The 21,834-nt window shown below is 43.6% G+C and overlaps 1 protein-coding gene across 1 annotated transcript; it reads right to left on the minus strand.

Annotated features, from left to right (window-relative positions):
- Positions 1 to 5,240: 5,240 nt before the first annotated feature.
- Positions 5,241 to 6,890, minus strand: CCDC71L (coiled-coil domain containing 71 like). The gene has a single exon (XM_032200650.1). The coding sequence runs from the start codon at positions 6,888 to 6,890 to the stop codon at positions 6,033 to 6,035; it is 858 nt and encodes a 285-aa protein (XP_032056541.1). The 3' UTR covers positions 5,241 to 6,032.
- Between the last annotated feature and the right edge of the window lie 14,944 nt (positions 6,891 to 21,834).

The raw sequence follows: 21,834 nt of genomic DNA on the forward strand, positions 1-21,834 counted from the left end.
TGTGCAATTAGGAAATCATTGATATTTAGAACCACTACCTTGGAGGCTGGCTAACGTGAAGAACAAGAGCAGCTCAGCCCATGTCCTAACCCACTCTTTATGCTCTTTTTCAAGAAAATTTGCATCACTAGCCCCAGCCTGTACTAACAGTTGAACAGCCACATATCCTTAGAGGGGGCGAACATGTTGTGTCGGCTACCTACACAACCTGACACTGCACTGTTAATTTGGAAGTATGTGCTCAGTATTCACCAGGTACCTTATGGAGCCATGGGACAATTTCTGTTATAAATGATTTTAACAACCCTGGGATGAACAAAGTGGGCAGTTGTTATTGCAACTGCTCAAGTGGAGAAAAAAAAAATAACATAGCACCTTCATCTTAGTGTTTAAGTATATGTATTTATGGGTACATGGAAAGAAACTTTCCGTCCTTTTCAAAAAGTCATCTTGGAACACGCACCCTCAACCACAAAGAATCATCACATCAGGTTCTTTCAGTCCAGTTTCTTACCTCTCATCCAGGAAATACCATCCATTGGAAACAGCATCTGGTATTTTGACTGTGGTCCAGTGCTGTCCAAATACGAGGCAAGGATAATACCTGTTACCAGTATATATGCTTGTAAGCATGTCCTATCTTCACAGGTCATTCTATAGCAAGCTGATTTGGCACGGACCAAACGTAAGCTGACAAATAAGCAGCTCAGTTGCACAAGCAAAGCAATGGGTAATTAGAGATGGCTGAAGGCAGAGTAACCAGTTGCACAAGCAAAGAGATAGCTGAAGGGAGAGTAAAGAGTGAAGGTGGGAAGAAGTAGCCAACTAAACACAAGACACTAAAACACCAAAAAATAAAAAGCTGTCTTTCAGTGCATGTATTTCATCTCCCTTCTCCTTTGAACTGTTCAATTCAGTCTCTCTCCTCTAAACCAGCCTACAAAAAGAGGGTGGGTACAGACTGCCTGCATTCCTGAAGTAGCAGTGGGAAAAAAAAAAAAAAAAAAAAAAAAAAAAAACACAACAGAATGATCAGAGCAGTGCAAGGGACAAGGTTTTCCTGTTGGCAGCATTTTAACTTCAAGACTATTGAGCCTCATCTTCTATAATCTGAAATAAGGAGTCTGAAAGAGAACTGGTAAGGAAGCTTTCTTAAATCCCAGTGGAGAGCACAGAGAACCCTGCACTTTCCTGTTTGGCTAATTTGCACACCTGTCAGAGCAAAAATGAACTACATGAATGAAGGCTCATTTCTTCCATCTCCTATAATGTCAAGCCTTACTTATTCAGCAGTTTCCTGTGGAGTTTCACAGTAAATAAGTGGATAAATGAGACTCTATTCTTGATAACAACCCTGGAAATATTTTTGGCTCTTTCCTTCTTAAGAAAGTAGCAGCAACAACAAAAGAGCTAAAATAACTTTTTCATAGTTCCATAAAGATATTTAGACACTAATTTTAAGGAAATATGCTTTATTTTTACAGAATGTAAAAATGGCTTTACCTTGATTAGGGATAAGAAATATTCCAGAATGCTCCTGTATTGTCCTATTACCGTACATATGGGATGCCTCGTGATAGTTTGGGAATAAATGGTCGTGAGCAGTGCACATTTGGAGTCACTGCCCTACCACAGAAGATTCGGGAACGGTCTGCCTCACTCTTCCCTGTTAATGCAGTTATGCTCAGCTAGAATAAATACTGGATGAAGAAGCAAGGTGTACCCTAAATTCCTCAATATCCAGGAATTTTCTGTAGCTCAGTGAATATTTATTACGTAGAGTGAAATACTTCAAGCTGCTGTAACCTAGTCCTCAGGACATAGGATTTCTAAGTTCCTCCTCCAAATGAGACAAAGAGGGTATTGGAATTTGGGTCTCTAGAAGTCCAGGATTCCTTATGTACGATGTTACTTGATGTGAATTGACCCTTTCTGTGGGTAGTGTCTAAAACCTCTTGTGAATATAGTCCTTTGCTTCCAGATTTCCTGTATTTGTAATCACAATTAAAAACACAACATTTGAAGTCAAACAACACATTTTGTTCAACCTAAAATCAGTGGTTTTGATCCATATATACAAATTAGAAAATGTCCTTAATGTTCCAGTCCACTGGGTCAAAAAGAAATACAGATGTTTTCGGTACTACTGATTTCCTGTGCATGCAAACTTTGAGCTCAGACTACAGCATCAATCACCTGTAAATTAGCACAAATCAACTCTTTTAAATAGCGTGAAGAGCCCAGGACTCTGGCTTGCTAAGCGGTAAAGTGAAAAATTGTTAGGAATCAAATCTACAAACTAGATTCTCTTTGCCCTTTGCTTTTGGTAGGCAAGGAAATATAGACACACACAACATGCCCTACCCGTTCAGAGCAAAATCCAAGTACCACAAGTCTTGCCATTGGCAAATACGTACAACAATGCTCTGCATGAGGCTTGGGCAGATACAGAGCTTGTTGTTTACAAGCTGGCAACAGATGGTTTCAAGGACCAGTTGTACAGTTTGATCCTTTTGATGTGAAAACTTCTACGCAATATTATGGTAGGGAAAAATTTTTGCAAGGCACTGCTTTCTCCTTTTACAAACTTCAGTCCTGAACAATGTGCTTGCACAATGACTCAGAGGAAGGCACTGCCTCTTGAATCCAAAGCCTACACTATGCAACGTGTTAGACACAATGGTTGTCTCAAACCTCTCCTTGATGTCTGGGGCCATCACACAACTCTTTTTGGCACTGTGGCATTCTGAAATTCAATAACCTTTGAATGATTGGATGAAAATTCACATTTTGGTAAAGGACACAGAACAACTTCCAGAACACAAAGTCATTGTATGAGGGGAGCTCATATGGGAGGGAACCAGCTACTGCAACAGAAGTCTGGCAACAGAGGCTACCACAAGATTCCTGTTTAATATGAAACCAGCCGTGCTGACTGAACGGGCATTGTACACTGGATTTATTCTGGGCCTGCATTTTGTCAGTCTCAGAAGCATCCCCATATGAAAGGATAATGAAACCCACTGAGTTAAATAAGGCAAATCACACCTCTCACACTGCTCACTGTGCATACGAACAGTCACACCGAGTAAGACCAGAAATCCATCTAATCCATTACACTTTCTCCAACAGCATCTGTATAGATAAAGTACAATAACATTATTAATCCTTCATATGATATAAAACCTAAGGCTTCTATGCTTTAAAATTGTCTAATTCAATATTGCAGCAGTTTTGCATATGCCTTTCTGAAGGTCCTCAGCTCTGGTTGGCAGCTAGGAGGACCAAAAAAATCTGACAACCATCAACCTGGCCAAAACTAAAATAGAACAGGTTTCTGAGTGAGTAGCTTCCTCAGATGAGCACAAAGACAAAGATGTAGTTAGGGACTGCTGTTTTGAGAGGGAAAAGAGGGGATGAACCGGACTACAGGTAATCCTGCAGTGGATCGCAACAAACTGTCATGAATACAATCATGAGCTTAAGCCGTGTTAGCTTTCCTGTAAGCTGTTAGCTTTCACACTCTCTCCTGTAAACCAGCCCTTTGCTGAGCTATTTCAGCACGTTAATTTATCAGAAAACCTGACTAAAGATCCGCCCCCCGCCTCCCCCAACTGAATTCAAGGACTGAAATAGCTCAGCTGAGAACCTCTAAGTGCAGCTGGCAGATCTTAATCCAACTTCCTAACAGGGTACCAGCAAAACACACTGCACCCCTGCATACAGCCTGCACCAGAAGAGTCACTCAACAGAGCTAGAGATATTTCACACTTCTTTGTACCCACAAAGAACATTTCAGTACAATGCTCAAAACAAGGCAGCACAAATTTTAATATGGTATCTCCCATATCATACCTCTGGCAGCCTTAACTCTGCCCCTGAAATTTGACCCAGTCTGTCCCACTCCTGTTTATGGGTTATATGAAAAATCTGCACAAGACAATTGCTTACATTTTATCATTTCTCTACACAGATTTTTCAAAAGTATACTAAAGAAATCGACCTAACAGCAGGAGCAGAACATCAGTGAAGTCAACTACAGACTTCAAGTATTAGCAACAACCCTCTTAACTTGCATTTTTAGAGTCAAAACTGAAATACTTGGAGCCTTGGCATTTGGTCATGCTGCAAAATGTCATATTGAGTTTTAAATCAACACAATGTTGCTTTTAGGTTTGAGCAGGTATTATAGCCAGAGAAATAGCTCAACAATATGCACCCTTGAACTTTCATTTCCTAATTCCCTTCTGAAATGTGACGTGGCACTACTGCAGCAATCAGCAGGCAGTCTAACGTTATGTAAACAATTTCAAAAGCCTAATGGTTATAGAATAGATTGTTAGTTTGGAAGAATAAGAACTTGGCAGCTTTGCTAGGTAAGAACTACATAATATAAACAGGTTTCAGAAGCTGGTTGCTTCAGGTTAGCATTAGCAAATTTTTGCAAACAGCCTCTACACATCTAGCTGTCTTATTACCTCCAGGAAGAGCAGGCAACAAGGAGTCAACAGCAATCAGAAAAGAAATTTAAAGTCACCAAACCATTCTATAAACAAGCTGTGAAGTCATTCATTCCACTGTGGAAACTGAGAAGTTTCTTGTTTGCTAGGATACTAGGGACACAAACCGTCTCTCACCAAGCACTTCTTGTTCTTCCCCAAGCTCGGGAAAAAAAAAAAAAAAAAAAAAAAAGTCCCCCCATACCTTTGCCTCTCACACACCAACCACACCGGGCAAGACCTAAGAAAAACCCTTAAAAACTCATATTCAGGAGGGAATGCCCATGAGACAGAATGACAAGATGGTGTTTTTCAGGCAAAATAGTCCAACTACGTTATGAATCTTGTATCACAGTCCACTGTGAAACCCAGAAGAGGTTTATAAGAATAATTATGTGCAAGTAATTACATGGATATGATTATCAACCTCTAATCATCTTAAAACTCCAGGTTGACAACCAGTGCTTAAGCGATCAGCCTTGAAGTCTTGCTTCAGAGATAGGCACTTCAGTGTGGTGTTTGGGTCATGTGAGGACTCCTTTTTTTGCCGTTAATGCCAACATTGTATCACGGTTCACCTTCAGACACCTAGGAACTGCTTTGATGAGTAGTTACATTTTTCACAAACCCTAACTTTGTTTTCAGGAGACACCCCTGGTGCCTTCTCCAAGCGCATACATGGCGTACGCCACCAAAGAACCCATCCCTGTGCAGTCCAGTTTCATTGAACTGAAACGCCACTTGTTCTTTGCCTTTTATTAAGTTCACTTAGGTTGACCAAATGAGCTTCCCTAAAGTAAACAGGTTTATAAAATATCAGGATGATTCTATCTTTAGGTGCTCAATAGAAACAAATACTTAGTTCAACTAGAAAACTTTAAAAATGACTTTAGATACAAAAGTGTAACAATTATACTGCGCAATACATCTTTATATATCACTAAGCCCATGAAATTGAAAAAAAAAAAGTTTTTTTTTTGTTTGTTTTTTTTTTTTTTTTGCACCATCAAGAACAGCCACAAGTCCTGAACCTCCATTCTTTACGCATCCTTGATCAGAGTAAACTGAAACTTGGGAATGCTTGGGATTCAAAATACCCTGAGCACATACTAGTGCAACACCACAAAGCATACATAATCCGTCGGAAAAGGGGGAGGGGGGGGGGGGACAGCGAGAATCGGATGGTGCTTTATTATACAAGCATGAAAGAAAAGTTCCTTTGGAAAACAACTTCTTGGGTGGACTTCTGGACCAGTGAGGTAGCCCGAAGGGGGAGAAGTGGAAGCGGAACTTGGTCCCCACGCGCGGAGCCTGCAAGAGGCCGGAGCCCCGCAGGCTGCCCCCGGTACGGGGGAGGGGGGGGGGGGGAAAGGGGAAAGGGGGTCGTGGTGGGGGTCCCGGCGCCCCGTCCCGAGTCCGAGCGAGCCGTAAAGTGCAGCAGAAGGACATGATCCAGACGAAAGCAATGTAAACAGGTGACTGATATCGGTCTCTTTGTCCGCGGCGGGGCAGAGCCGGGCGGCGGCCGCGGCCTCACGACGGCGCCACGGGCAGGCGGCGCACCCGCACCACGGGGGCCAGGTCCACGCCGAGGATCCGCTGCGCCCGCCGCAGCGCCGCCGCCAGGCTCCGCCGGCTCCACACGCTGCCCCGCACCCGGATGGTGGGGAAGGAGGTGAGGCGGGGGGTGGCCGCCTGCCAGATCTCCTCCAGCGACCGGCCGCCGAACGGCTCCCAAGCCGGCCCCTGCGCCGGGGCGCCCCGCTCGCTGTCCTCCTCCTCCTCCTCCTTCTCCTCCTTCTCGCCCGGCACCGCCGCCGCTTGGCGCTGCCACCCCCGTCCCCTCCTGCGTCGCCGCCGCCGCCGCCGGCGCTTGGCGCTGCCCCCCGCGGCCACGGCCCGGCGCTTGGCGGCGGCGGCGGCCGGGAGGCGCCGCTTGCCGGGGCGGCGGCGGGGCCGCTCGGAGGAGGGCGGCGGCGGGTCGGGGACGACGGCGCGGCAGGAGGCGTAGCCGTAGACGTCCTTGCTGCGGAGGATGACCGGGGAGAACTCGTGCTTGAGGCTGCAGAGGAAGTTCCAGAGCTCCGAGTCGGAGCTCATGAACTCGGTGGACTTGGGCATGAAGAGCTTCAGGGCGTCGCTCAGCGCCTTGGTGCCGGCGAAGGAGACCTGCGACCGCGAGTACACAACTTTCTCCGCCTCCCCTTGCAGCCCCCAAGCGGCCGCCGCCGCTCCGCCACTATCGGCTGCCGCCGCCGCTGCTGCCGCTGCTGCCCCCGCCGCCGCCTCCACCGCCACCTCCTCCCGGGCCCCCTCCGCGGCGCTCCCCGCTTCGTGGTTCATCCTCCCGGCTCCTCTCTCCAGCGCCGCCTGCTTCCGACTGCGGGTCATGGAGGCGGAGGGGCGAGGAAAAAAAAAAAAGGGGGGGGGGGGAGCGCGAAGGAGGCGCGGGGAGGCGAAGAGGACGGGCGCCGCTCCGCCAGCCGGGCGCCCGCCCGCCGCTCCTCCGCCGCCACCCGCCCGCCGGCTGGGAGCGCCGATCGATCGCGGCCGCCCGGCACAAAATGGCGCTTTAAAGTCCCAGGCGGGGACTGCGCCGCGGCCCGCCCTCCCTCCGCGCCCGGCGGTTGGCCCGTTTGAAACGCGTGGCGGCGGCCCCAAACGCCGCCCTCAGCCCGCTGCGAGCGGCCCTCGGGGGGCTCCGGGGGCTCCTCGATGAGGGGAGCGAGATGGAGACCCCCCGGGGGGCTGGGGGGCTGCGGGGGGCTTCGTCCCCGAGGGCAGGACTCGCCCCCGGGGTGGTGGAGGGCTCCCGGGGCAGGGCGTGCCCTGAGGGGCAGCGCCGGGGCGCGGGCGGGTCCTTCATGTCGCCATGTGCTGCCATGTGCCCGGCTGGCGGCATCTTGCTTGCCTCAGGGGACAGCTCCCGGCAGCTTGGTGCTCGGAGGCTGTGTCACCCTGGTCACCATCGGCCAGCGGTGGTGGCGGGGTCTGGCGGGCCTCGTGCGACCTCTGTGCTGTAAAGGCGAGGCGCTACACACAAGGGGTAGAGGCTTCGAAGGGTGGGCTTGCCCCAGGGCTTGAGCAAAGGCTGAGTCAAACAACAGCATGGAATAGAATCCCATAGTTGAGTTGAAAAGGCCCTACAATGATCACCAAGTCAAGCAGCATGACCACTTCTGGGCTAAACAATAAATAAAGTAACTAAAGTTTCTAAAGTAACTAAACCAAATAAAGTGTATTGTTGGGGGCATTATCCAGCCGCCTTTTGAGCAATGACAGGCACAGGACATCAACCACCTCTTCAGGATGCCTGTTGCACTCTACAACCACCCTCAAAGTAAAGAACATCTTCCCAACATCCAGCCTGACCCAAAATGGGTGACCAGGCATGATACAATGAAGTCCGCCATGCAATGTTTGAGTACAACCATCCTGATCCTGCAGAAGGGCTTTTCAGCGTCAACACATTGGTCAGTAACTCAACAACAGCATCAAGACATTGAAATGTTCACAGCGTCATTGGGATTGGCTTCATATCCCAGCAAAGCAGTCCTGTAAGAAAGTCCAAAACAAATTAGTCTTTGCATTAGTTGAGCCCTTTATGAGCATCATCAGCTCAATGAGTACACACTGCCTTCTTGTCCTGCATAACACTGCCATGCTTGCAGCTTTATAGGACAACTTTGTCAGCTGCCATAAGTCCCCTTGGCCCTCTAGACCACGCTTTCCGATAATTTGGAGATTGCTGTCACAGGAAGAGTATCTTCTCAGGTTCTTGGATTGTTTCAGTTAAATCAAAGCTTTCCAGCACCCAGAACAGCAAAGTGTCAGCAAGACCTGAGATGGTTTAACCTTCCCTACAAACCCTACTTGGGGTTTGATTAGACTCCTAACTAATTACTTTCTCTCAGCGTCAGTACGGGCTGAGGAATAACATTATTTTTCTTCATATGTAGTCTTTGTTCTGTAATTAATCTTTCAGTTTAGAATAGGGAAATCTTTTATTGTCAACTCATCAAGAACCTAAATTGGAATGTCTAGGAAGCTACTCAAATAAGAGGCAGAAATTATGCATAAGAAATTATTTCTTACTGCCAGTGGAAATAAGTGAATTTTCTTCACAGTATAAATTGGTTTGTGTTCATGGGAAATTCAAGAATATTAATCCAAATAACCAATTAAAGTGAGTATTAACAAAACTGTTTTAAATCTTCATGGGGACAATCTCGAGGTTTAGCCATATTCCAAACCAGCTTTATAAATGATCTGTTTTTTCAAAAATGCTCTTTCCCCAAACAATGGTGTTAGTGCAGATTTTAATTGGATTCATTTCACAGCACACTTCAGAGCACAGTGATGCAGGCAGATTGCTCTACCTGAGGAAGGTATCCTATAACACAGAGGATAAGAACCCATAGCTGGAAGCCTTATTGCCAGGCATCTCTTGATCCAGCTGTGCTGCAGTTCATCACACTCTGGCACACGTGCCTGCTTCCAGCCATGGGGTAGCCAAGTCTCATTGCCAGCTGGACCACAGGAGCTGACCTGTGCTCATGTTCTCAGCGGTGGGAGCTTCCTCACCATCATATTCAGCAGCTCAGTTGATAAGTGGGTCCTCATTAAACTTCAGAAACCCAGTTGCTTATAATCATTGACCATGACCTTTTTTCTGAAATTACAAACATTTCTGGCATATGAGTTAAATGTCATTGCGGTGGAGGTGGGAACTTCTCAGCCAGCAGTAAAGGAGTCACTGTATCCACAAGGTAAAGGACAGATTAGTACATTTTTGTTTTAATCGGCATTTACAAATTATTTTGACTTTTTTGCTTCCAGCATGGATGACACCATTGTACAGCATAGACTGTAATCTCAGCTTTACAACTTCATTGTAGTTTTCTGCAGTGTAACATTCTCCTTTTAATACCTTACGAAGTCATCTTGGGAAAATCCATGGTAATTGGCTCTTTCAGTAATTTACAATAGCCCAGTAGAGTAATAATGATGATAATAAAATTAATAATGCTTTGGAAGTACATCTTCATTTCAATCATACCACTTCCTATAAGCATTAATTATCACTCACAGCACTCCTGAGTTATGTAAGTAAATATTGCCTTTTGATACCAGATGAATAGAATGAAGAAGTGGATTAAAATGACTTGACTAAGGTGTATGGACACAATGACTTTATTTTCTGTAGATCTCCTTAATTTCTAACAATCTTTCTAAAAAATATAGTGAATGTCTGCACTGAAACAGAAGAAAAAAATATCTGGTAATCTTTGTTCCATTTATTAGAATTTCTTTATAGAATTCTAAAGAAAGGGAATGAAGTATTAATGACACACTACTGCATTGACATTGTATTTCTTAAATAATTCCTGCCTAGTACCAAACACTGCTGGTAAATATTAAATTGTTATCTGTACAGATGGTCACACTGAGTTTTGAGACATGCTCAATAGTCCTAATGTCCAGGATATTAAGTGACACCACTTCTGTTGCTGGAGGTTTTCCTCTAGCAAACTCATTTTGTTCTACCTAGGTTAGCAAGGACAGTCTTTTACTGTCTGACACCCTTAAAAATAATCACCCTTTTTCATTATCTTTTCCTCTGCTGTTGAGAGGTTGCATTAACTAGCAGACTGCTTCAGTCACTTTGTTCCCTGAATGTCTTTAGCACACTTTCAGGAGACCTTGGGTGACACTGCAAGCATGACTCCACATATATTTGAAGCTAAGCTTCAAATGTTACCCAACAGTCATCAAGTTCCTTGGTCTGAGTTGTGCCCAGACAAGTACTGGCAAAATTCCTGATGTACTTTTAGTGAGAAGCAAAAGCAAATAATTTTCAATAATAGTCTTTCAATCAGTTATTCAGAAAATAGAGAGGGGGGGGGGTCACTGTCTATATTTTTTAAGAAACTGCTAATGTAGTGGCAGTCAAAAAGGGAAATAAGATGTTAGGAAATGCTATGAAAGGAAATGAAAGAAAGCAAAATAGAAACAGCATTCTGCTGAATATGTCCATTGTGCCTCCACAGATCTTGGATACCATGCATTTCTAGTCCTACCGTCTCTAAAAGGATATAGTAATGATACAAAGAATGGTGACTAGGATAAGCAGGAATTTGGAACACCTTCTGTATGAAGAGAGATTAAATAAGCTGAGGCTCTTCAGTTTGAAAAACAGATGGCTGAGGAGGAATATGTTAACGGTTTATAAAACTGTGATGGTACAAAGAAGGCAGATAGGAAATGATTATGTCTTAGTTTTCATAACCGAGAATGAAAGGGGAGCACATGAAGTTATGGAGCAAGAATTTTTAAATGACCTAAAATAAGTACTTTTTTTCAGATGACTTACAATTCCTCCGTGGAGTTCATTTTTCCAGCAAATTTTTGAGTGCCAACATGGAAACATGTGCCCCCATACTGAACGTAAAGATGAGAAGGGGTTGCAGACATTACAGAGTTCACCATTTGAAGTGGTGAACATGAGTGGAAGAACATATTATAGAACTGCAAAGCTATGAAGCATTCGTAGAGAAAAGGGTACAGAGGTTACAGAGCCCATCAACAGCTAGGGCAGAAACCCAGCAAAGATGGAGCCTGAGGTAAAGTGTAATTCCGCTGGTTCTGATTATTGCATCTTCATTTTTCCTTTTTCTTCATAGCCTCAGTAAAGACTCTTTCAAAATAGTGACTGATTATATGCAGAGGGGAAGAAAGGATTTTTTTTTTTTTTTAATAAGCATTTTATTTTAATAGCATTCTTTGGCAATAATGTTTGGAAGAGGAAAAAATGTCAAACATATTTTAGCAGAAGACTTTGATACATTCAAAAAACCCCTCAAGCAATAGTAAACACAAAAATGCACAAAGAAGCATGCTCTGTGATACAGAAAGCTCTCCTAGAAGATATTTCAGCAGATGCCGTTTAACATTTGTTTCCGCATTCTGGAAAGTAATCTGTATGTGGTGCACGTAACCATATGAACCGTGTGTCACATATCATTGTCCTGCTATTAACGAATGCTGATAATAGCGGTACTGGTGGTCACTGCAGTCTTGAGGGTCAGTAATGCTCTCTTAGTCTAAAATGTTATAAAGTTTGTGATTTATATATCCAAAGTGAAAACTTTTCTTGCTAATCCTGTTTTTATTCCATCTTTATATATATATATATATTTCTTATTCCCTTCAGTCCAACTTAGCCATCTGCTTAATCAATCATGTTGGCTTTGTGTGTATTCCCAAATCTGCTGTCTTTTCTATGTCTAAAGTGATTCACCTGATGTTAGCTTTATAATAGACAAGGTAGCAGTTCTTAAACCACGGTGCCGTGTGTGGAAAGCCAATGCCAACTGAGAGACATCATGGTAGCTGCACTGTATTGCCTTCACCGATTAAGCTGGTAGGCTGGGAAATGAAATGGGGGAAGCAGTGTAGATATAGTGTGCAGCTTTTGGAAATTGCGTATGCTAGATCAGGACGGGGAAAAAAAATAAAAATATTTTTTCTAGAATAAATGTTTCCATAAATGAGATTATTTAAGACTATGTATTTCACTATTCCTCTTTCTGTTCCCACTCATTTTATTCTAGGACAACTTCCAGATGGAGCTTCAGAGGGAGGATGCAGCTGTGCAGGTCGCAGGCTGCAGGGAGTGCCTGGGGCCTCTCACTGAGGCTAGGACAGCAGGAGGTGGTCTTTTAGCCCACAGGAGATGTTCCACTGTTCCACGGGTAAAGGAGCTGTCAAAGCATGTCAGCTGACTGCTCAGCAATGTAAGAAATAAAGGTCTTTGCTGTAAGGGTGATTGCACATTAGACCAGGTAGCCCAGAGAAGTTGCAGACTCTCTGTCCTTAGAGATGTTCAGAACCCAGCTGGCCACAGTCCTGACCCTGCTTTGAACAGTGGGGTTGGATTAGATGATCTCCAGAGTTCCCTGCAATTCTCCAGTTTTTGAGAAAAGGTAGACCTTTTTTTTTTTTTTTTTATGTTATTCTCTTTATTATTATTATTATTACTTTATTCTCTTTACTGATAGTAAAATGTATCCTGGAACATCCATCTTCTACGTCTTCAGTTACATTCTGTCTAAAGCATGGTCCTTCTGTATATCCTTCAAGTCATAATCCTCATTTATAAAATTAAAAATGCTCTGCGGTATTTTCCCAAACTGGTGTGTTTTCAGTCTTGAAATGTACGTTAATAATGGTGTAAAATTATTAGATGGTGGATCCGTCTGGTGTTACTTACTCAGTCTAATTCCAGCTTCCAAATTCCACTTCCAAATAAGAAGTATTTTGCTCTAGAACATGGCTCTCACGCATTGTAGACCTCGTAATTTTATATCAGTCACACTGTGTTCCCTGAGCCACTCTATTTAAAGTCCTGAGACTGTTAAATCCAATGTGAATTGCACTTCCTTGTCTCAAAGTAGACAATTTTTAAAGTCTATGAAGAATTAATTAATAACCTTATTATTTAAATGTTATTTCTTGATGCCAAGTGTTAGTGAACACGTCACTTTAAGAATTCTTTTCATGATTTTTTTGTGTGCTTCCCCTTTACCAGATTGGCGCTTTACCGGATTATCTGACAGCACAAATTCAGCCCAGAACAGTGCGAGCACACAATTGATTTTTTTTTGTTGAACTTGCCACCGGATACAATGCAATGTCTATATTGGATTTATGTTTTATGCTGGCCTAGGGAGGACATGCTACGTGATCCAGCATAAAGCCCATGGAGAGAAAGTTACCCTTCAGACTGCTTGGAATGAAATAAGTGAGGGAATCCACACTGGCTTAGCAATTTATGCCACACGGTCGTGGTGTTATTAAATGGGTAGTTAGAGCAGCTTTACTCTGTCACTGAACCACGACATAGGCAGGCTCCCTCTTCGTCGTCCTCTTTGCCCACACGAATCCTGCCGCTCTCACTGCCGCCGTGTTTGTTTTACAGAAGGTGGTAGGAACCCATCCTGTTTCGGGTCTTTCATGGCACTTCCACGGGAATGAGGAGTGAGAGCTTCAAACGCCTAGGTAGAAAAGGGGCTTGATCTCCCTGTTTCAGTGAATGTGCTGTAAGCACTCAATTAGTATGTAGATGTCGGTTGTTAGCATCAACACCTCCTTTTGAATTTCTCTTTTGTGCTCGGAGTTAGGCATGGGCTTCAAAAGCCTGGAAGGCTTATCTCCACACCCCCCAGCTCCTCCTGCTGAGGGACCTCTACCCCCGCGGCGAGGTGGCAAAAGGAGCTGGGTGCCTCTGGAGTGCAGCACTGCCAGCATGCATACAGACCTGAGCCAGAGCTAGCAACCCGGGTAGGCACTGCCAGCATCCATACAGACCTGAGCCACAGCCAGGATACCCGGCTGAAAGGGAGGCGCCCCCTCGCTCCAGGAGTGTTTCCCAAATTAAGATCCTTCCCTGGCTTGAAGCCTGCCAGAAGTGTGCCCGTGTTATTTTTAGTTGCACTATTTTCTACTCATTGCGCTTCCAGTTCCAAAAGCCCGAGCTGTGATATATATCCATTTCCCACGATATTCTAATAATTTGCAGTTCACTAACACTCGGTTGACACCATGCCTTATAACCTATTTAAAAATATTGTGAATTCGCCTCAGCACAAAATAAATATCTAAACTGGATGTTTGGAACACATTAATTATTTTGACTAATTTCGAGAATATTGATATAAAATTTGGAACCTTAAAGACTATCTTGAGAACGGGTAGATCTAAAAAGATTGTACATGTTAAAATGAAAGAAAAGATATTCCGTAGCTGTAGATAATCTTAATTTCAATACAGATATAATGACTGATGCTAGCTGAGGTCTTGGCTGTCTATATGATCTGAATTATTGTAAAGTCTCAAAAAAAAAAACAAACACTGATATTCAGGGCAGGCTCATCCTCAGCGAACTTCAATGGCTCCAGGTGGATGACTGGCTCATTTACAAGTAATTGAAAATGGTCTTTCAGAAATGCAGTAAATTACTTAAGAAACAAAGACCAAAGTCTTTAATCTCAGGTCTGTACAGATGGATTGGACATAGTGTAACAGAGAAATATTACATTTAGTCTAAACATTACATATTACATGCACTAGAACTATTTTTCCTTTCATAGTTCTTGAGTTCTCCTGTCCTTCTCTAGCTTCTTTGTGATCCAAATTCTTCCTGATTGTCCCTCCCAGACTGAAAGCTGAATCACTGAAATTCCTGCTCATTTGCTTCCTGCCAAAACAAGCCAGCATTTCCAAAAGCAGCGCTTCCTTCCAGTGACTAATATATTACTACACGTTTGCTTTGCTTGGTGTGTGACTTGTTTAGTCCCACGATGGTTATAGAACTGAACAATTTACTTACAGAATGATTATGGTGATATTCAGTTCTTGATATGTACATGTCATGTACACAGTAATAGCAAAGGAAAAATAAACCAGGAAAGAAACAATAGAGAAAACTGAAAAGCTGAGACTCTAAGACTACTGTAAAAATTGTCAGTCATGAAGAATTGAATCACTGCTGATCTTGCCAAGGACAATCTGTATTTGTATGAAATTTGGTTAAAAAAAAATAATAAATAAACATTCTATCTTAACAAAGTAGAGAGCTACACAATGGCCTTCCCTGCTGGCAGGAATTTCCTAGCAGAAAGCTCTTGTGCTAGGAGAGGTTGGAACACAGGAAGATGGAGAGTTGGCCAATGATAGAAAAGTGGAAGGATTAGAAAGGGATTCGCAAATAAGTAGAGAAATAGGGGTAAATTGCTGGGGCAGAACTGGCTCACCTGATGGTGAAATAAATTGGACATTTTAAATTGCTAAACTGTCTGTTGTAAGCTAGTTGTCAGGGGGGATTTGCACATTTCATTCATTTATCTGACTGATTTTATGACTAGTTTAGATAGTTAATCTCTAGCAGTCCTGACTATAGTGAAATTAACTCTACCATGGGTGTAAATATGCTTTCAGTCAAGACTGATTGCTTCCTTTGGCCAACCTCTTCTTTAAATTAACCTCCATCAGTTATGTGATGCTCACAGTAGATGTGGAGAGATCTGTGTCAAAAAGAAATTGGTTATTGCCAAACCAGTTCAGCTCCTGTGCAGCCTTCTCCAATCCCTCCCCATGGACTACCTTCTAGTACATCAGCTTTCCTTACCAGTTCATATTTTCCTTCACATCCCTAGCTATTTCCACTTTCAATAACATCTCCATGTTCTGATCCAGAGATGCACTATTCAGTCATGGCCAGTAAAAAGGCATTATTTTCAGTATGGCATGTGCTTGGGCTGACATTAAAGATGAATGAACCTAGAAAAGCTAGGTAAAAGTTTTCACTGGAAAATTGTTTGGATATACAGCTCCTGGTATAGACAAAAACTACTTGGCTCATCCATGTTCGACTTCCAACTCTACCTTACTCATTGTTGCTTTTCAGTTGAGTTCTCTCAAACTCTGGCAAGCACAGTGCAGGATTCCATTCGTATAGCTCACTGGCACCAACAGAACTACTCTGAAATTACTGAGGCCTGCAGCAAGAGAAGATATTTTTGAAAAATTTAAAAATATCTTCAGGACAAAACCCCTTTCCTGCCAAGCTTAGCTGACATCAAAATACACTTCACCATGTCTAATGCTTCATAAATTCAAAATGCAGAATTCTAGAAGACAACACCAAGGGAATGTGAGCCACGAGCTGCAGGTGGCAGGAGCAGCACCTCACCAACAAGGCATCAGGAAGCTGAGTTAGTGAGTCCAGACCAGGAACAAGCCTGGAGACAATGATGAGAGTCTTCCTTAAGCCATTTGTTCACCTGGGAAAGTCTGTCTTAATGAGGTCTGAGGGGAAGGCTGGAAGTCAAATCAGTGTGTCCAGGTCAGAACTGAGGAGGCACGAGACCAAATGCCTACAGCTGCTGCACAGCTGCAATGTAGCTCAAGCAGGGCCAGGAGAAAGAACATCAACTCCAAAGTGGCTCCCAAGGGAAGGAGGGAAAGGCCCAGTCCTTTAATTTCATTCACAACAGCTCTTACCAGCGAAGAAGCAGAGCCCAACTCAGCCAGATAAACTCTTAGGAGCTGGGGGAGGCACTGAGGGCTCTGACAAATGACTCCATTGGGATAGAATGAAGATCTGTGGTAGTTGCCAGCTGCAGAAAACAACTGGTTTCACCCAATTCTTTTTGTTCTGTAGGTCAGGCACAGTTGCTGACCAAGAGCTCTGCTCCCAGCTGCCTTGATGTTTTCTTCTCTCCTAACAAAAAAAAAAAAGAGAGGTAGAAACACAGCGAAGAACAAGTGGCTGCAGCTCCCAGTGTCACCACCACCAGTGTCAACAGTGAGGGAACTGCTACCGCTGACACCACCACCTTCTGAAGTTTCATCTCCCGTTATGTTTGCGAAGAGCCAAGCACCCTGTGGTATCGCTACACACAATGCCTTAGTACAGCACAACCCACAAATGGTCACCTGAAGGAATGGTTTCCACCATTCCCAATTTTCCTCTGTGGTCCCAAGGGGCTGTCTCCTTTTTTTTTTTTTTTTTTAAGTGTATCCCCACCCTTCTGAGCTGATGCTTCTCCCTCCCATCTACCTATTGCCTCCTTTTTTTATTACAAGCATCCACGTTAGGTGGAGTGCTGCTGCTCTGATGCAACCAAGAGGCCACAGAGAAACAAAAGCAAACCTGCTGGAGGCAAGACCACAGAAGCTAAGCTCACCCCAGCATCCTGCCTCTAGCACAGAGCTCCCCCATCCTTACCCTCACCTCTAACCACAAACTACTTTCAGTTTGGGAATTCCTGAAAGCTTTGGTGAAGTTCTTGGCCATGATTGTGCTCAGACTTCCTGTAAGCCACATGAATTTTTAGCATTCACAACATCAGCTGGCCAGGAGCTCTGGAGGCCTGCTATGCAACAAACACATTCTGGAAACCAGCAGGTGGGGTTTAAATTACTCTGGAAAGAATTGCAAGAAGGAGAACATAGAGAGTTTTAAGTAGAAGTGCTGAAAGGCTAAGAACAGCAGTCCAGAAGGACCTAATTTCATGAAGAAATCGATGCATTATTAGTGCCACAGACTCAAGACCTGAATGCATCCAGTGCACAGGGCCACAGGCATTATAGAAAGGAGGAGATCAAGAGTGAAACTCAATAGGTTGCAGTGGGTTAACCAGAAACTTGTGGTTCAATCATTCCACGTTGGAAGGAATGTTTGTAGCTGCTCTTGGCAAAAAACATTCTTCCAAGCTTCACAAACATTGTAGAAAAGATGTGATAGCTCTAAAAGTCTTTGGTCTTCCTTACACTGCAGTTGCAACAGCTTGGAAATTACCATTGGCAGTAATTTCCGCTAGGCAGCAATATACACTGCTATCATCGCTTTGCTAAGTATGTGTTTGCATAGATGCAAGCAAAGTTCCTGAAATAAGATTAATCATAGCCAGCCAGTGAGGAGAAGACCATTTCTGTGCCTGTGTGTGAATTCTTTGGTTTTGCTGGAGCACTGGACTGTGTGCTGAGCATGCCCCTTCCCTAGAATCTATTATCACAAGTCTTTGGATGAGATTTAGCAAGCTGTGGATCCATCATCCTGCTCTCTCCAAGGGGCAAATAAGTCCTGGTGATACACTATTTAAGAAAACAAGCATTATTAGTAAAAGAAACAAGAATAAAGTAAAGAACAATATAAAATATCAATGTGATGATAAATTATCGTCACCCCTTTGAACAAAATATACAGTCCTTATCTATAGCTTTGGTGTAGCAGAAGTAGGAAAGTTGTGAGGAAGAAATTTGATGGGTGAAGAAGCAACAGGGTAGTTTCTGTGTAAGAAATGAGTGCTTGGACTTTTTGCCTATGAAAAATAGGTTTATGGCAGAAATATGAAATGTGCATGGGAAAGACAAATGGGGAATGGTCATGCACTGTTGCTCACAATTCGAGACCTAGAAGGCATAAAATCAAATTGTCAGGTGGCAAACCAAAGGGACAGTTTGCTATGCAGTGCACAGTTAAGCTGTAGAATCGATTGCAAGATGCCATGGGTTTCAGAAGCTGACATGATTCAGAGTACAATTAGACAAATTCCTGGCTGAAAATAATCTACCAAGCACTATTAAATGAAGTCATACCACAGGATCTTGGTTTGGATGTGCTAGTGAGAAGCCTGGTTGTGTTCCCAGGATCATGCCCAGAGAACAGCCTGAAGATGCCAGTCCTCCTCCAGGTACATATGTGGTAGTTGGTCTATTGATGATGATGAAGATAATAATTAACACTACAGGGTTCTGAAGTGTTAGTTCTGAAGGATACTGCAACAGCAGGGGCCTAATTTGAGGACAGGAAGCATGGCAGAGACAGGGGCCCAGGGTTCCCTTCTAGCATGTGGAAACTAAGCCAGGGAAAAGCCCATAAGGAAACTTGTGATTTTTGTTCACAAGCTTTGCACTTGATTTAAAAAGGAAAAAATGCTGGTAGAAGGCGTCTGTCATGATTGCTGTAATCATAAGCAGACCTCAAAGACTACAATTATAATAAATAAAAAAGAAAAAATAATAAAAGAAAAATAAATTATCACCATAACCAATTTTAACTGGAAATATGTTAATACAAGGCAGTAGTTACTGGACGAAGTAGTTTAACAAGAAGAAATAGAAACACAGAAAGCTGATAAAAATATCTTCTGGTCTTGTCCTAATACAGAAACCAAAGAGAGGTAGTTGCACACTTCATTTAGGCATCTAACATCAATGCTGAAATGCCCATGGAAAATGCCTAACTATTCAATTAAAGGTTAAAAAAAAAAAAAAAAAAAAAAAAAAAAAAGTGTGGCCTTCCAGTTCCAGTTGTTTTGAATGTATGTGTTTAAAACAGACTAAAGTAGGTGATGTGCATGCCCCAGGATGGCATTCTTCTTTTTCTAGGCACTGACATACAATGTCATACAGCTCTTCCATTGTCCAAGCATTAGATGTACTCAGATGATACAAGAGAATTCTTCTGGATCCACTGCAAGCAGGAAAAAGAAGAAAAGTCCAGAGATGATACAGTGAGCACCCTTTGCCCAAGATAAATGGACATCAGGATCACCATGAAGCAAAGAGGGAACAGGACAGATACTGCTGCCACTTTCCCAAAGACTTTTGACAGAATGGGGGCCAAGCAGTGCTGGTGCTGCACAGACACTTGCTCTGGATACTTGTGGGAAACACTCCCTCTTGCCGCTGTTGTACCAGCAACCTCCATTCCTTGCCCACACTGTTACTTGCTGTGGTCAGCATGGCCACAGGAAAATCCTGGAAATGCGCATCCTGGGAGCCAGGGCAGGCCGGAGTGTCCTGGGCTTTGTACAGCAAACCTCCCTCCACTCAGCGTTGCTCCAAAACTAAGGCCACCCTTCAGATGCTGCGCTTCAGTTAATGCCAAGGTGTTGCAGTCCAGTTTTGAATTCAGCATACGCACCTGTAGCTAGCTGTTTGCTGCTGCCTGCCTGCCTCCCTACAAAGATTCCACTAATATCAAGGTTATTTTATTAACACGGAGTTTGTTAATGGGTGGATTTGGTTGTGCGATACATCGCTGAATGAGCTTGCAAAAGCACACAAGACAGTGAAACGAAGCCATAAATAGCAAACTGTCTTAAAGTTTCATAAAGTGATCGCCAGACAAACACAGTTGACTGAGAATGGATAGGAATATGCCCTGCTTCACTGCATGGCACCGCGCTCCTCCCCTGCAGTCTGAAATGTCCTCACCTGACTTCTTACCAGTCGTCACTGCATGGCTATGAGCAGGAGACCTTCCCTGCTGTGTCACCATCTCTGCCCAGCCCAAATGAGTCATTTGCCTTCTAGCTGCCTGTTGTACATCACTAATGCTGTAACCTCACCTCTGTGCATTAATTTCCTCCTTCTTAAAGGTCTTTGGAGGTCACTGCATGAAGCAGCAATACAAATGACGTTGTTTTCACCAGTTTTGTGGGCAGAACCATCCTGCCTTTGGCCCATCCATACCCTGTCCTGTCACTGCAGAGCAGCAGAGGATGGTAAGACTCATTCCCACACACCAGGCAGCTCCTCTGCCTTTGCTGCCCCGTGACTGGCAGGAATGGAGGTTGGAACACATGAATACTCCATGTGGAGGGTCTTTGGCTGAACACGTCATCAAGCTACACCCACTCCAAGCAGATCAAGTCAAAGGGCACATATTTTCTTTTTCTAGATGGAAACAACCAGCATCTCTCCTCTCCCCTCTCTTCCTTTTCTCTAGGAAAAACAAAACAAGCAACAAAAACAAACAGTCAAACCCCAAACAACAATAAAACAACATTGACAGTAGGATTTTCTCCAGCCTAAGACCACAGAGTGCCCCTCCCAGCAGTCCCTTGCACTGAGACTCCTGGGGACTTCCAGCGCTTCCTGTTGGAAACAAGCTGTCTTGCCCTCACTAGAGCTGGCAATTGTTTTGGTTTTTGTTTTGTTCTTTTTGTTGGTAGGGTTTTTTTTTTCCTAATCGGTGAAAGACTGAGACCCCCTGCCACTTAGCAAACATGGTCCCTCGCCTATGGCCAGAAAGGCTGAGGACAGCAGGGCAGGAAGGGGAGTGCCACTGCCAGCTCCCAAGGGACAATTCATGCTTCTCTCCACCCCTACTGACTTCCTGGAAAACTTTTACATCCAAGGTGGCTTTTTTTTTTGAGTTATGGGATTATTCTAAATTCAATTACAATTTATTAATGGAAGTCTAGGGTTTTTAATTTCAACTTCAAGCTAAAAGTTTTCTAAAACATTCCATTCACTCAAGAAAAGCCCTGTTTTGAAATCGAATAACATCGCTGACTGCGTACCTTTCAACTTCATACTGATCTCCAAGAACGGTGACTTTTCCTTTTTAAATATTAATTTTGATAAGTCACCCTCCATTCTATTTATATTCTTTTCTTTTTTGTTTGTTTGTTTGTATGTTTGTTTTTGTTTGTTTGCTTGTATTTTGAATCAAGTATAACTTGACCCCATCTCACGTTACTGGGGGAATATTTATGTTCATAATCACGTGACTTCATTTACTAAAGCTGACAGTATTTTCTATCTTTTGCTGATATCTTGACCAGGATCTTTACATCTGAATATAATAATAACCTTGTCCCGTACTCTGCTTTTCTGCATCAGGGATAACTGTCAGCTTATGACTTTGAGCAGAAGCTGGCTCATTGTCCATCCATCCACCCCCAATCAGATCTGCTGGTGCTATGAAGGTGCAGAATTTCTCACCATCCTCTCCATATTCTGGCAGATAATATTCAGT

The sequence above is a fragment of the Aythya fuligula genome, chromosome 1 (genome assembly GCF_009819795.1).
Source record: "Aythya fuligula isolate bAytFul2 chromosome 1, bAytFul2.pri, whole genome shotgun sequence".
In the NCBI taxonomy this organism is placed as follows: Eukaryota; Metazoa; Chordata; class Aves; order Anseriformes; family Anatidae; genus Aythya; species Aythya fuligula.

What these genes read in the sequence shown, in the direction of transcription:
- CCDC71L (XM_032200650.1), bottom strand. Translation starts at nt 6,890, where the DNA reads ATGACCCGCAGTCGGAAGCAGGCGGCGCTGGAGAGAGGAGCCGGGAGG.